The sequence below is a fragment of the Oryx dammah genome, unplaced genomic scaffold (assembly GCF_014754425.2).
Source record: "Oryx dammah isolate SB20612 unplaced genomic scaffold, SCBI_Odam_1.1 HiC_scaffold_8, whole genome shotgun sequence".
Taxonomy (NCBI): Eukaryota; Metazoa; Chordata; class Mammalia; order Artiodactyla; family Bovidae; genus Oryx; species Oryx dammah.
The window spans coordinates 1,686,816-1,703,036 of record NW_024070192.1 but is presented as its reverse complement, the minus strand read 5'-3'; the positions used below and the strand labels follow the sequence as shown (position 1 = coordinate 1,703,036).

General features: G+C 54.1%; 1 protein-coding gene across 2 annotated transcripts in view; it reads left to right on the top strand.

Annotated features, from left to right (window-relative positions):
• Positions 1–1,089: 1,089 nt before the first annotated feature.
• FAM20A (FAM20A golgi associated secretory pathway pseudokinase) overlaps positions 1,090–16,221 on the top strand; it is a 42,251-nt gene continuing 27,119 nt past the window's right edge. The window contains exon 1 of one of the 2 annotated variants that reach the window (XM_040244403.1): positions 1,090–1,501. In XM_040244403.1, coding sequence (XP_040100337.1) covers positions 1,143–1,501 — 359 coding nt within the window. In that variant the 5' untranslated portion in view covers positions 1,090–1,142. The remainder of the gene's footprint in view (positions 1,502–16,221) is intronic. The other variant, XM_040244405.1, reaches the window with a different exon arrangement.

The window sequence follows — 16,221 nt, the reverse complement described above, 5'->3', positions numbered from 1 at the left end:
AGGAGCCAGGAGTTCAGGGCCGGGCAACCACCTCGCCCTCCGTCTTCCTCAAAGGGAAAAGGGGTGGGAAGGGGTGTGAATGACCTCACAGGATACCAGGGGAAAGCCTAACACAGTTCTTCAGTGATTCATTTGGGCGGACCGCTTTCGCACCCAGCTGAGCACGAAGTTCGGAGTGGGGTCAGCGGGAGGGCCCGCTTCTTCGCGGGAGGACACATTCCGGCTCGGTAAACGCGGGCACACCGAGGAACCGCGCTCCATCCAGACAGGAAGTCGGCAAGACTCTAGGTAGAAGCGGCGCCTTTTCAAAGGTCAAACATTTTCCCCTGGCTGAGCGCGGCTGTTCCCTGAGCGCCTACTACGCGCCAAGCGCCGGTCATTCTGGATCTGGACGGGGCTCTGCGGGAAGACGCAGAGAGCAAAAGGGCCACACACACACACACACACACACACACACCTGGGAGATCTTAAGGGGAAAGGCTTTCAGGGAGCTGTCTTGTTTCTAGGAAATAAACACGAAAATCGAAGGTCTCTCGTGCGCAGCTTCGGAGCCCCCTCAAGCGCCTGGCTGAGCCCCGAGCGGGGCCCGCGCGCGTCCCGGGCGAGAGGCCGGCGCGGCCGCCGGGCGACCAGGTGGCCGGGCAGGGCCGGAAGAGGGCCCGGAGTCGGCGGGCGGGCGGGCGGCGCCGGGGGCAGGTGCCAGCGGCAGTGGGCGGGGGCGGCGGCGTCACCCCTCCCCCGGGGGCCGGGCGCGCACACCAGCTCGGCCCGAAGAGCCGGGGGCACGGGCGTCCCCGCCGCCCGCCGGAGGAGCCGGAGCGACCGCATCCTCCGGAGAGACGCCCCGCGCTCCGCGGCCGCCCTCTGCCGCCGCCGCCGGGAGGCGAGCGCCGCCCGTCCCCGCGCCCCGGCTCCCCGATCCTCCACCTGCCGCGGCTCCCGGGGCGCAGAGGGTGTGAGAAGCAGGGGCCCGGGGACACCGGCCCCCGGGGGCCACTGGGCGCGGAGAGGGGCCGCCGCCCCAGCCCGCGCGCTCTGCGCCCGAGCCGCGACTTCAAGGGCGACCCCCTCGGAGGGGGCTCTGCGCGCGCGGCGCGTCCGGCCCCGGGGCTCGGGCGCCTCCGCGCGCACCCGGTGGGGCCATGCCCGGGCTGCGCCGGGACCGCCTGCTGACCCTGCTGCTGCTGGGCGCGCTGCTGGCCGCCGACCTCTACTTCCACCTCGGGCCCCGCGTGCGGCGCCGCCTGCAGCACCGGGAGCGCCCGCTCGGCTGCCCGTGCGCCCGCCGTGCCGCCTCCCCGGCCCCAGCCCCGGCCCCCTCGGCCCCGCGGCGGGTCGAGCCGGGCGGCGGCGGCGATCCCGGCTCCAAGCTGCGGGCCCTCTTCGCGCACCCGCTGTACAACGAGCCGGAGGAGCCGCCGCTCCTGGGGCCCGAAGACTCGCTGCTGGCCGGCCCGGAGGCGCTGCGCTATTACCGGAGGAAGGTGGCCCGCTGGAACAGGTGAGCCCCGCCCGGCACCCGGCCTCGCCGCGCGCCCCGCTCCCCGCGCTGCGCCCGCGCCCATCTCGGGGCGAGGAGAAGTTTGCAGGCAGTAGTAGCGCGCCTGGAGATGCTCCCAGACCCGCTCCTGAGCCCCCGGGGTTCACCCCGGGCCCCTTCCGTTCCCGGGCCATCTCCTCGATCTTTCTCCCGCTCCTGATGTGGGATCTCGGTTTTCCAGGATGAGGTTTCCAAACAGCAACTCCAGCGCTTCTCCGCACCCAGCCCTCAGCTCTAGACCTGGGCGCCTTCCAAAAACCAGGGCTACTCCCGGAAACCCCACTCTCCCCTCTTGTTTATTCCCCTGCCCGGGGTCAGAGATCAGGAGAGGTCAGCGGACCAGAAAGTCAGTTTCCCTAAGTGGTCGCCATTCTGTTAAGTTTAAAGCGTGGCTTGCCCCTTTCTCCTAAGTCTTATAACCCACAAGCAGTTTTATTATTGTGGGGGTTTGGCTCACTTGGAGCTGAGGCTCCATGCTTTCATAGACTACCTGGAAATTTTTTTATATCCAAGACTAAATATAGAGGGGGAAATGCCAAACATATGTAGGGTAATATCAAGAAGGATTTTGTGTGTGTGTGAAGGGGTGGGGAGGGAGGGCGTTGAAGAAGCTGGGATGGTCAGTTCCGAGATGACAGAGGCCTTGGAGGAGTTAGCACTCGGGTTGAATGTGGACTGGTCTGAGGATAACTCAGCTCACTTTTGGACACATTCATCACTTTTCTGAATACAAGAGATTTCCAAATGAGTCCTCTTCACTGGTTTTATGGGCCCCCCAGAGGATGGGCAAACATGTCTCTGGAAATTCAGTGCTTGTCCAAGTAAAAACTGTTTGCTCATCATTGTATAGCGCTGAGTGGCCAGGGGTGGAGGGGGCCTTTGGAAAGTAAAAAGAGAAAAAATGAGAGTTATCAGCTGAAGTGCTACGGTGCGTTTCGATTGCAATTGTATGGCTGATAATTTTATATTAGGAAGTGGTTCTCTTGCTAATTGAATGCAGTGAAAAGGCAGTTTGAGATTGCTTCTCAGACGCTGTCATTTTCGATATTACCTTTATTTCATCAACCACGTGAGGATCAGTGAACGACTAAGTTATGCCCTTGGAAAATGATCGACACGTCAGTTGAGGATTTGAGGGGGGACGCGGAAGACTGCGCTTTGTCAGTGTTGATCAGTATCCACTTATTCACACAGCTGTGGCCTTAAATTCTGTATGTTACTTTGGTCCTTAAGGAGAGTTGGAGGAGTATTTTGGCAGAAAAGCAAGACTCTTTCTCACCAGTCTGTCCTACAGACCATTTTGAGCTTGACTTCTGTGTTATTACGTGTCAGAATACCTCGTTTACTGCTTAGGAGTGATCTTGGCCGTTTAACAGTGGATGGGTGGGGGCTGGGGCCTTCGCTGTGCTTAGAGGTAGCAGGATGGGTTTGTGTGGTCGGTTGAATGTGAACAGTTGTGATATTGACTCATTAGTGAAGTGAAAGTCGCTCAGTCGGGTCCGAGTCTTTGTGACCGTAGAGTCCATGGGATCCTCCAGGCCAAAATACTGCAGTGGGTATCCTATCCCTTCTCCAAGGGATCTTCCCGACCTAGGAATCCAGCCGGGTCTCCTGCGCTGCAGGAGCTGAGCCACCAGGGAAGCCCATTACTTCCTCTTAATCCGTGAGAGCTCAGGTGAGGTTTGTGGGCTGTAACAGGAGGGGGAGCTGTTCTTCCAAGTGTTGAAACTGGACCCTAGAGGCAGAGAAGCTTCACCCAGAGGGCATGGTCAGCGTCCAGGCAAGGATGTTAACAATCATATTCCGGCTTGTGTGGGGTGTTTCAGGGCTTCCCTGCCGGCTCAGCTGCACCTGCAGTGCAGAGACCTGCGGTCAATCCCTGCGTCAGGAAGATCCCCTGAAGAAGGGCACAGCAGCCCGCTCCAGTGTTCTTCTCTGGAGAATCCCATGGACGGAGGAGCCTGGTTGGCTAGTCCATGAGCTTGCAAAGAGTCGGACACAGCTGAGTAACTTGCACTTCACCAGGCCAGAAATGGACTGTGAGGGACTTCCCTGTGGTCCAGTGGTTAAGACTCTGAGCTTGCAATGCAGGGAGCCCAGGTTCAATCCCCGATCAGGGAAGTAAGATCCCACGTGCTGCATAGCGTGGCCAAAAAATAAACAAATAAATAAAACCATGATGTAGAAGAATTTTTAACAAAAGATAATGATCATAAATGGAACGTGGGAGACTCACTAGCCAGGGTGCGTCTGCATCGCACTCAGAGTTCCGCTAGGAGAGACAGCCACCGCCACCTTACGTGAGTCGGTGCCCCATCGACGTGAGGACACATGAGTGTACCTGCTGTGATGCGCAGGGCCAGCGAGAGCTGCAGGCTTCGGTGCCGATGGTGAGAACGAACAGCAGAGGAGAGAAGCAGGGAGGGACCGTGCCAGCCGCTTCTCTCTTGCACACACAAGCCCGCGCCCCTTCCCTTGTCTGCAGCCACTATGCAGCCAGTACTGAAAACCCAGAGCTCTGCACACATATGTGGATGCCATTGTGCCGATAATCACTTAACATTAACTGCTTTCCAAAATAACTGTGGCAGCAAGCCAGCTGCCTCACCTGGAGAAGTGCAGGTAACACAGTAGCCGAATCAGCCTCCCCGCCACGTGCTCAGATGAGCCCGCTGGTCTGCCTGACTGATTCTCCTAACCAGCGCCCTAGCAAGTAATGCATGAAGTCAGAAGTACATTCCTATAACTTGAGCCTGTGACCAGAGTTAGGATATGTCCCATCTTACCCGCCACCTCCCAGCACACCCCTTTTTTATTTCAGTGGAAGATGGAGCTTACACACTGGCATATTTCAGGTCCTCGATCAATATTCATTCATGGGATGTCAACATCTAGTTAAGCTGAAGCAACGCGAAAGGCATGTCGTGAGTCGGGTGGGTGATTCCCCGTGCTGACTTGAAGCTTCTTGCAGACCTCCTTAAATGCCGTCCTTCCTTCCCTCCCTCTCTTTCCCCCTCAAAATGTAACTAAGTGAGGCACAGTTCAGTTCAGTTCAGTCGCTCAGTCATGTCCGACTCTTTGCGACCCCATGGACTGCAGCACACCAGGCCTCCCTGTCTATCACCAATTCCCGGAATCCACCCAAACCCATGTCCATAGAGTTGGTGATGCTGTTCAACCATCTCATCCTCTGTCGTTCCCTTCTCCTCCTGCCTTCAATCTTTCCCAGCATCAGGGTCTTTTCTAATGAGTCAGCTCTTCGCATCAGGTGGGCAAAGCATTGGAGTTTCAGCTTCAGCATCAGTCCTTCCAATGAATATTCAGGACTGATTTCCTTTAGAATGGACTGGTTGTTGGATCTCCTTGCAGCCCAGGGGACTCTCAAGAGTCTTCTCCAACATCACAGTGAGGCACAATCCAAGTTAAAAAAGTAATCTGGGAAAATGTTGCTGTCACATCGTTGGCCGCTGATCCCGCCAGTGGTCCAGCACCAGCCCTCGATGGGCGTGAGGACTCGAGGGCCACGGGGAGCCGGGGGGGCCACTGGGAGTCAGTGGGCCACGGGGACCGGGGAAATGGGGTCGTCAGTATTTCAGACCTTAAACCAACAAGCTGCTGCTGCTGCTGCTAAGTCACCTCAGTCGTGTCCGACTGTGTGCGACCCCAGAGACAGCAGCGCGCCAGGCTCCCCTGTCCCAGAGATTCTCCAGGCAAGAACACTGGAGTGGGTTGCCATTTCCTTCTCCAATGCAAGAAAGTGAAAAGTGAAAGTGAAGTCGCTCAGTCGTGTCCGACTCCTCGCGACCCCATGGACGGCGGCCCATCAGGCTGCTCCGTCCATAGGATTTTCCAGGCAAGAGTGCTGGAGCGGGGTGCCATCGCCTTCTCCGCCTTTTCCTGTCAAAGCAGTGATGAAGGGCAGCACATACCTGGAGCCCAGGTTCACAGCACCACTACCCTCACCGCTTAGAGGCTGAGCTCCGGGTTTCGCCCCCTCCCAGAAGCCGCCCGAGCCAGACCACATCTGTCCTTTGACTTGTCAAAGCCGGTCAGCTCGGCTTGGCCCTGCGCCCACATAGTTTTGGTCGGTTCCTCTGTAACACTGGTTCTTACAGTCAAGGTCAAATGGGGTCATGCCTGCCTGGTGTAAAAACTCCAGCAACTACAACACAGATGCAAATCCTCTTCTCTCTGGACCTCCTCCTCCAGGATCAAGAAGGTTCTGTTTTCCTGCAATTACCGACTGTGTCTGTCTGTGCTCTTCCCCCCATTAGATGCCCTGTCTCCCTCCTCCTGCGTACTTGCTCTCACTGAAGAAAGTCTGGCCCGAGACTCTCTTTGAAAGTCACAGCAAAGAGACACTGCAGCTCTGCGAAAATGACAGGCGTTCGAGGGGAGTAAACTGGCCCCAGTGTTTGTAGGAGAAGCTTTGAGAAACTCCAGAAGCCGAAGCAGTGATAGGTGAGCAGGGAGAGAGCCAGACGAGACGAGAAAAAGTTCAGCCAGGCACCAGAACCGTCTGGCCTAGGAATCGGCGGAGGGAAAGCTGCTTCCCACCGTGCATCTGGGCAAGGAAAAATAGTCTCTTCTCACCTCTTCCTTTTTGCCTCTTTCCTACTGATCTCACGCTCGCCCAGATCACTTGGAGAGCAGGGTTATTGGGAACTGGCGGCTCCCCTACAGAGCCTTGGATAGAAGCCCAGGGCCCAGCTCAGAGACACTGCTGTCCGTCTTTCGCCTATAGTCAGCAAGGCCAGCACCCCCTGCTGGTTCTTCGCCAGTGACGCCTGGCTGAGAACGGGTCTGAAAACGGCCTTCGGCCACCACCTGTGTGTGGTTAGCAGAGGGGGTGGGAGTCTGGGCGTCCATTTCTCTTCTCTCCCAGTTAGAGCCTTGCTGGGCTGGTTGGGGGAAGCTATGACTTCACTGGTTTCCGAGTCCCTGGACTTTCAGCTGGAGGAAATCTCCCCACTCTTGTCAAGAGCCAAGAGCTCCAAGCAGATGGTTTCGGAGAGGGCTGGGCCAGCTTCCTGTTGCCTCGTCCCAAAGCCCAGTCCTCACTGTGGTCAGTGTGGCAAAGACCTAAACCGGGGAGGGTACCACGCAAGGAAGACCCGCACGTCCTGTCTCCAGTGTCATCAGAAAGAAGCCCTCTGGCCGAGAGCCGGAAGGCGCTCATCGACTGCTCTGCTGGTCCCAACAGCTGCCACCCCACCTCCTTCACCCCCAGCCAAGTCCTCGTCCATCTGCGAGAAGGGCTGGCCAGTTCTCTGCATGCAAATCCTGCCCGAGACAGGCGTGATAGCTGCCAGGTACTTGACATACACCTGCTAACTCAGGCCTCAGGATTTCTCGGGAAGAAGGTGTATGATTCCGAGACGTGTCCCTAGAGGCCCAGCCCTGGTGTATACAAGCCGCCTTGCTCAATCCAGTGCAACCAGGCCCTGCAGGAAAGGGATTTTACAGATGTAACTAAATCTCTCTCCCAGAGAGGGTGACCTATATCTGGGTAATCTCCCTATCCCAAGGTCACCCTCTCTGGTTCAGTCGCGACATCATATCCGTCTCTTCAAGACCCCATGGACTGCTGCTCGCCAGACTCCTCTGTCCTTCACCATTTCCAGAGTTTGCTCAAATTCACATCCACTGAGTCAGTGATGCCATCCAGCCATCTCATCCTGGGTCGTCCCCTTCTCCCCCTGCCCCCAGTCCCTCCCAGCATCAGAGTCTTTCCCAATGAGTCAACTCTTCGCATGAGGTGGCCAAAGTACTGGAGTTTCAGCTTCAGCATCAGTCCTTCCAATGAACACCCAGGACTGATCTCCTTTAGGATGGACTGGTTGGATCTCCTTGCAGTCCAAGGGACTCTCAAGAGTCTTCTCCAGCACCACAATTAGAAAGCATCAATTCTTTATTGCTCAGCCTTCTTTATGGTCCAACTCTTACATCCTTACATGACCACTGGAAAAACCATAGCTTTGACTAGATGGACCTTTGTGGGCAAAGTGATATCTTTGCTTTTTAATACACTGTCTAGGTTTGTCATAACTTTCCTTCCAAGGAGTAAGCTTCTTTTAATTTAATGACTACAGTCACTGTCCACAGAGATTTTGGAGTCTAAGAAAATAAAATGTCACTGTTCCCACTTTTCCCCCATCTATTTGCCATGAGTGATGGGACTGGATGCCATGACCTCAGTTTTTTGAATCTTGAGTTTTAAGTCAGCTTTTTCACTCTCTTATTTCACCCTCATCAAGAGGCTCTTTAGCTCCTCTTCACTTTCTGCCATAAGGGTGGTGTCATCTGCATATCTGAGGTTATTGATATTTCTCCCGGCAATCTTGATTCCAGCTTGTGCTTCATCCAGCCTGGTATTTCGCATGATGTAGTCTGCATATAAGTTAAGTAAGCACGGTGACAATACACAGCCTTGACGTCCTCCTTTCCCGATTTGAAACCAGTCCGTGGCTCTGTGTCCAGTTCTCACTGTTGCTTCTTGGCCTGTATACAGGTTTGTCAGGAGGCAGGCCAGGTGGTCTGGTGTTCTCATCTCTTGAAGAATTTCCCGCAGTTTGTTGGGATCCACACAAAGGCTTTAGCGTAGTCAGTGATGTTTTTCTGAAACTCCCTTGCTTTCTCTATGATCCAGTGATGCTGGCAATGTTGACCTGGCTATGTTGGACCTGATCACATGAGCCCTTTGAAGGCAGAGTTTTCTCCAGCTAATCAAAGAAGAGGAAGTCGAATAAGGGCTGGAAGTGCCTCTGCTGACTTGCAGATGGGGCCGGGGGGGAGGGGGCTGTGGCAAGAGAGACAGTGACCTTCGGGACCTAAGCTGGGCCCCAGCTGACAGCCAGCCAGGAAACAGGGCCGTCGGCTGCTCAACCACCAGGAGGTGAATTCTTCCAACAGGAACAAACATGGCCGCAGAGTCTCCTGCAGAGTCCCCGGATGAGCACTCAGCCTGGCGGACAGCTCGGCCTCAGCCTTGTGGAGCCTGCGCTGGGCACTCAGTCGCGCTGAGCAGGAACCCTGACCGGTCAGCGGGTGTTGCGTAAGGCCACCAGGGTGGCGGTAATTTGCTCCTTGGCATAGAAAACAAACGTAGCACTGCCGTTGACTTCGATTTCTGGAGGAGACCGGGGATGGGAAGCTGGTTGCCACTTGCCTTCCTATGTCAGGTAGCTGGCAAACTTCAGACGGGCTTGGCACCCCGAGGGGCTAGGATCCATGCGGTCTGACCATCAGCTCCAGCCCGCTGCATCCTTGGAAGCTCCAGGTCCTCATTTCTCCTCTCTGGGAAAGGCGTTTCCGGCCACCTCCCCCCACGCTGGTCCTCCCCGACGGGGCGCATCGTCGCCTACGGCAGCAGGGGTGCTGTCACGACTGTGCAGCCTCGCGGCAGTTCTCACATGAGCACGAATGGCCCTCGCGCCTGGCATGAGAAGCCCCCAGCCTGCACGTGGTCGCACGAGTACATCTGTTCTGTGGTTTCCCCTACGGGAGAGCCAGAGTGAATATCTGTGGAACAAGTAATTGGGAACAGACGACCTCAGGACTTGGGGGCTGTTACTCAACATCCTTTTAGCCCCTGTTGGGGATGAAAGCCTTGAACAAAAACAAGTCATCCCACCTATAACCTGCCTCTTCCTCCTTTGAAAGTCTCAGGTGAAACCCTCCTACTGAGACATCCTGGCATTTAGACCAGGGGTGCTCTCTCTATTGCAGTAGCATAAATAAAATCAACTTCCAAAAAAAAATTTTTTTTAAGCCCTGGAAGAAAGTTGAGAAGGTGCCGTTTGCCAAGAAGAGAGAATTTCCTCAGCTTCCTGCATTTTCTGAGGAAAGAGCAGCCAAGAAGTCATGCATTAAAAAAAGCGGGAACCACGGAGGGACCCTGACTTAGCCAAACGCACTCCCCGCTAACCCCTCCATAGGTGCCGACCTGTGTCTTCTCCGCGATCATCTGTTAAACCAGACACTGCTAAGAACCTGAGGGTTCTGCTGAAGTCGGCTTTCGCTTGGCTCAAAGCCAAGGGGGGGACACCATTCCAAACAGCTGCAGCCTGGATGGAACAGAGATTCTGGGAGTCAGAGCATCTGAGAACCTGTTATTACAGGCAGGCACACACACACAGGACCAATGAAAACCACAGGATGGAAAAAAAAAAAAAAAAGGCCTAGTTCTTTCATGGCCGGTCACTTGGCAGGATGTCCTACCGTGGAAACGGGAAACCAACACAACCCTGAGTCTGAGTGCCCTGGAGACGCCGGGATCCGGGAGTGCGGGTCCCTGGAGGCCGACCTTGGAAATCAAGACCTGAAGCCCGCCAGTGTCTTTCCTCTTGAGCAGGAGGCGAAGCTAAGACCCAGAGAAGGGCCTGTTTTATTGGACTCTCTCGTAACAAACCCATAAATTTGGACAGCCACAGGGGATAGAAAACGATGGAGGACTGTGATTGCTAAGAAGCCAAGAACCTGTAAGAAAATTCAGCAAAATGTGGAGAGTAGAGCGAAACCGAAGGCACGGGGTGTGGGGGGCGGGGGGCAGATGAACGGAAGAGCTGGCCGACGAAAGTGAGACGGCCCGGGAAGAGGCGGGGTTTCAGGAAAGGTGGGAGAGGGGGGTGGGTGAGAAAAGCATTCTGCTGGCAGAAGAAAAAGCAAAGCTGTTCAGCCCTGGGAAGCCGAGTTCAGCTCTCAGGTGGCACCCTGGCCTTTAGCTGTCTCTACCCGGGTCAAGCGCATGGGCCGTGGGTAAGCTCATTTTTCGTGATGCTCACCACAATGGAGTCTTGTGTGGAGGGACAGATTGTCATCCGAGTTTCATCCATTTAAGTGGGATTTTTATTTTATACTGGAATATAGGTGATTAACAATATTGTGATAGTTTCAGGTGGACAGCAAAGGGACTCAGCCACACATACGCATGCATCCCTTCTCCCTCAAACTCCCCTCCCATCCAGGCTGCCACAAAACACTGAGCAGAGCTCCCTGTGCTGCGCAGCAGGATAACTGGAATCTTTCTATTTCTGGCTCATTTTCTTCAGTGGCCGAGTAGTGACTTTGTGCGGAAAGTGTATTTATCTTCACTCACAGCCCAGCTCGTGTTTTGTTTTAACTCTGAGTTAGGAATCCTGCACCAGCAGCAGCTGCTTATTTCTGCCTCCTGTGCTTCTCCGGGCACTCAGAGATTCTGGAGGAAGTCAGACTGACCAGCTACAATTCCATCACCAAGTCAAGCCCCGATTCACCACCATTTCATTGCAGCGTTGTTTTTTAAACCGGGATCATTGGATCCTACCCAGTTCAGCTGATGAGGTCTATATTCTCATTACATTTTACGCATACTTTGCATTCTGTGGCTACGTTTATTTTCTTAGGAAATAGTACATGATATTTGCAAAGTGCTGCCTACTCTCTTCAAGATACTTTGATGTCAAGCGACAGAAATCCGACTCCAACCAATGCAAGCAGTTAAAAGAAATGTGGAGAATCAAGTAACCAAAGCTCGGTGAGGTCAGCTATTTCTTCTCTCTGTCGCTTAGTCCTTCTGCCTGCCTTAATCCCCTCTGCAGGTTCCGAGCCCCAAGAGCGCTGGGACCCGAGACAGAAAAGGGCTTCTCAGATTTCCAAAAAGAAAGATCCTGGGCAAAGTCGCTGATTGGCCAGACCTGGGGGCTCTAAAGGGTTATGATTGGTCCAGTTCTGAGGAGATGCAGGCGCTTCAACCAATCACTGGCTCTGGGGAGGTGGAGTCATTGGAAACTCTCTACTGATGCTCTATTCGAGCCACGTGGCTCAGTGTGGGAAGAACAGTTCCCCCAAACCGGGCTGGCTGCTCAGACCTCAGGTGACCTGGAAGAACTTCTGTGACGGGCGTGATGGTAGACATTTTCTCAACTTGTGCCTGCTGCAGTTTCTGACTCTGGTAGCCACCGTTCTGGATTCTTAATAAGACCTTTTTCATTTTTATTTGTTTACTTCCAGCTGCGCTACGTGTTTGCTGCTGCTCTGGCTTTTATCTAGCTGTGGCGATCGGGACCTACTCCCTCGTTGCAGTGAGGGGCTTCTCCTTGCGGCGGCTTTTGTTGCGGAGGCTTCTCTTGCTGCCGCGGAGCACTAGCTCTGGGGTGCGAGGCCTTCGCTAGTGGCGGCTCGCGGGCGCCAGGGCGCAGGCGCAGCTGTGGCGCAGCGGCTCAGTTGCTCCGCAGCACGTGGGCTCTTCCCGGATCAGTGATAGGGCCCATGTCTCCTGCGCTGGCAGGCGGATTCTCTACCACTGAGCCACTCGGGAAGCCCAGTAAGACATTTTTAAAGCAAATTCCTTAACCAGTTCCGATTGTGCAAATCTTTTACACCAACCATGAGAATTCCTGCAAGAGGATAGGAATCTTTATTAATTTGGGCTTTCCCTTAAATCAACCGTGCTCTCTTTATAGGAGCCCAAAGAAGGAGCGGATGTGAACTCATGTGTCTTTCTCGCAAAACTCCACTGGGACCCATGATGCCTTGTGTCAATCCCTAGGGAAGCACTTGCCTCCTTTCTAACATGAAGAGGGTGAGTCTGTGGTTTTTCTTGAAGCTCCGGCAGTCCTGTTTTCCAAGCTCTGCACACCTTCAACCAGGATTCCTTCTGTCTGAGTGAAAACACTGGACAAGCGCTTTCCAAGTGTGCTTCATGAACTTCCAGGGTTTCTGGAGGTGCTTCGCAGGTTCTGAAACCGATTGCTTCAGTTTGCATTTTGAAAACCTGTACTTCAAGGTAATTTTGTCAGAATATGAGAAAAAGCACACCCAGCTGTTTATGCACAGTGAGCCATCGGATCTCTTGGCATTTCCTGAGCAAGGTCTAAAAAGGGAATTCAGTCACAGTATTCGTCTCCCAGGGCTACCGTAGCAAATTGCCCCTGTTTAAGTCACTGTTGGTTGCTTGGAACAATGTAAACGTATTCTTTCACAGTTCTGGAGTTTGTGTTCTGAAACCAAGGTGTGGGCAGGGGAGCAGGCTCCCGGGAGGGTCTATGGGGGAATCCGTTCTGCTTTTCCCAGCTTCATGGCTGCGTGCATCACTCCAGCCCCTGCGTCCCTGATCACCACCTCACCTCTCCTTTCACCTCTGTGTCTGTCTCTGCTTCCGTGTCGCTCTCCTACAAGGACGCATGTTGTGAACTCAGATGGTGGTTGTTCAGCCACCCAGTCATGTCCCCCCAGTGACCCCCGTGGACTGCAGCATACCCGGCTTCCTTGTCCTCCACCATCTCCCAGAGTTTGGTCAAACTCATGTCCGCTGAGTCGGTGATGCCATCCAACCGTCTCACCCTCTGTCACCCCGTTCTTCCTGCTCTCAGTCTTTCCCAGCATCAGAGTCTTTTCCAGTGAGTCATCTCTTCACATCAGGTGGCCAAAGTGTTGGAGCTTCAGCTTCAGAACCATTCCTTCGAATGAACATTCAGGGTTGATTTCCTTTTGGGTTGACTGGTTTGACCTCCTTGCTGTCCAAGGGATTCTCTGTTCTATGTGTCTCTCTCCTATAAGGACCCAGGTCATGGACTCAGGACTCACCTGGATAATCCAAGACAGTCTCATCTCAAGAACTTTACTTACCTCTGTCATAGCAGATCCAAAAGAATTGGCTGGGGAGAGGCCAGCTGTTCCCAGCCCTTATTTTCCAAATAAGGTCACTGTCACAGGTTTCAGAGGTTAGGGATAGGATAGGTATGAGCATTCAGTCGTGTCTGACTCTGAAACCCCATGGACTGTAGCCCACAGGCTCCTCTGTCCTTGGGATTCTCCAGGCAAGAATACTGAAGGGGGTTGCCATTTCCTTCTCCAGGGGATCTTCCTGGCCCAGGGCTTGAACCCGTGTCTCCTGTGGGTGGTGCATTGGCAGGCAGATTCTTTATCACTAGCACCACCTGAAGGTTAGGTCGTGGACGTGTGTTTAGGGGAAGCCCCGTGAAGCCTGCTGTAGTCACGCACATCTCGTGATGCCTAGGAAGGCCATGCAGTTGCCATTTTACTTTCATTTTTTAAAAGGATTGTTTTACTGTTTACGCAAAAGAGCCCTGTACCATTTATGCAGCAGATCTGGCTCTCTCTGCCAGAGCCTCTGATAGGCGTTGAGCAGCAGTGCATTCAGGATGAGACTTCTGGCGGTGCCTGGAGTGTGGTCGTCAGGGTATTCATTTGGGACAGGGAAACAGATCTGCTAATTAACTGAACTTGGATGTGGGAACAAAGGCTCTTTATGAAGGTCTCAGAGTCAAACGGGATGGGCGAGGGAAGTCAAGCCACCGGCCTCAAGCCACAGGGGCCAGACTACCGGGACAGCCTGGAGCCTCCTCGGCTGGTTCTCCTGGATCTGCTGTGACGGTCGAGCCAACCGGAGGTCCATACGTGAAACCCATGTGCTGTGGAATGTGACTGCACAATGTTTGGCTGGAAAAATACCAGTATAGACGATACGCAAGTGCTCACCTTAGGTATTAAAAAGCCATCAATAAAGCAACCGTCGGATGCTTAATTTGAGCAGTGTAACTTACCAAGGGCCCCTCCAGGTTAAACTCGGAAATGTGCACCCCAGGTAACTGGATGAGGTGGCGTTCTGTTCTGCTGTGGGCTGTAAATCCATCAAAAGCTCAAGGGAGGTCGGCCAAAAATGATGGGCTTGGATTTACAGCAATTGATCTGCAGCCCTTCTTTTTGGCAGGAACTGAGCTAGCGCTCTATTTAGGCCACTTGTGATTTGTGATGTTTAAAATCACTTTATCTGCATCTGTGACAATGCTTCGTTCTCACTGTCTGGGCAAGGGGGGAGTAGGTTGCTGTGCCTAACACACCCCATAATGTTATTTACTCTTTCAAGTGTAAATAAGCGAGCAGGTTAACAAGGCCAGAACCCTGGGTGCCACTGGAGGTGGTCAGCTGACTCCTGTCCTTCAGGACAGCCTGCAGAGCTGCCCACTTGGAGAATCTGTCCTGTTCCTCCAAACCAAAGAGAGGCCCGGCCTCTTTCACCAACTCCTGCGTGACTTTCACCAGGGCTTTCGTCACAACATACTGGCCGCTCACTTGCTGGCATGCTGCGGGTACACCCTCACTGGACTGTCAGCTTTTCAAGGACGCGTTGAACTGAGTGGATGTAAACACACCCTGATCCCCAGAACACCGTTATCTTCTTTGGAAAAAATATCTTTGCTAATATGCTTCAGCGTCTTGACAGGAAGAGACCCGCCTGGAGTGCGTGGGTGGCCCTGAATCCCACGGCATGTGTCCTTGCAAGAGAAAAACAGAGCGAGCTTAGACACAGGAAAGGAGATGTTGGGACCAAGAAGGCAGAGGCTGGAGGGACGTGACCACAAGTCAAGGAATGTCAGCAGCCACCGGAGCTGGAAGAAGCAAAGAGTGGGTCCTCCCAGAAGGAACGCAGCCCTGCTGACACCACGATCTCAAACTCTTGGCTCCAGAACCCCAAGAATACATGTCCGTAAAGCCCCCAAGTCTGAGTTGCTTGTTAGGGCTGCCACGGGAAACAGGCAGAAGGCTGGATGTTTGCTTGCTTCTTGGCCATGTGACCCCAGAGTCTAAAATGCTGCTTGTGTACAGCAGGTGCTTGATAAGTGCTTGCAAATGAGTGAAGAAGGCAGAGCACTGAAGAATTGATGCTTTTGAACTGTGGTGTGGAGAAGACTCTTGAGAGTCCCTTGGACTGCAAGGAGATCCAACCAGTCCATCCTAAAGGAAATCAGTCATCAGAATGTTCATTGGAAGGACTGATGCTGAAGCTGAAGCTCCAATACTCTGACCACCTGATGTGAAGAACTGACTCATTAGAAAGGACCCTGATGCTGGGAAAGATTGAAGGCAGGAGGAGAAGGGGACGACAGAGGATGAGATGGTTGGATGGCATCACCGACTCAGTGGGCGTGAACTTGGGCAAACTCTGGAGGATGGTGATGGACAGGGAAGCCTGGCGCGCTGCAGTCCATGGGGTCACAAAGAGTCAGGCACGACTTGGCAAATGAACAACAAAGAATGAGTGAATACATGAGAACTTCAGAGCCTTGTGGTTGGGCAGCTCTGGGTTTAAATCCTGACTCTGCTACATAAACACTGGGAGACCTGAGGCTCATTTTCTCAGTTTCCTGCTCCGTAAAGTGGGCCGCAGACCTCACCCAGCGGGTATGGGGGCAGAGTGAGGTCTCCAGGGTAAGACACGGGGCAGAGGGCCTGGCTCCCACCGCCGAGTCAGCAGCAGGGAAAGCACCACTAGCTGGTTCTTGCCCTGCGTTCCACGTGGGTGATTTGATTTCCATCAACAGCCAACCATATTCATTAATGTTTAATGCCTGCTTGGGTGCATGAGACACAGGAAGCAGGATCTGCGTTCCTCAGATGCCAGGAAAAAACCCCGGAGCTCCCAGCCTGACCCTGGCCTGCCTCAGCCTCCGCTGCTGCTTCCAGAGAGAAAATACGCATGTTCATCTTTCCGTGGCCACTGTGATATCTGGAGCTTGCAGAGGGGACAACACAGACCGGGACATCTGCCGTTAGTCTGCCTGCCCCAGAAACTGCAGGGCTTCCCTGGTGCTCAGTGGTGAGGAACCCGCCTGCCAGTGCAGGAGACGCGGGTTCGACCCCTGGGTCGGGAGGGTCGCCTGGAGAAGGAAATGGCAGCC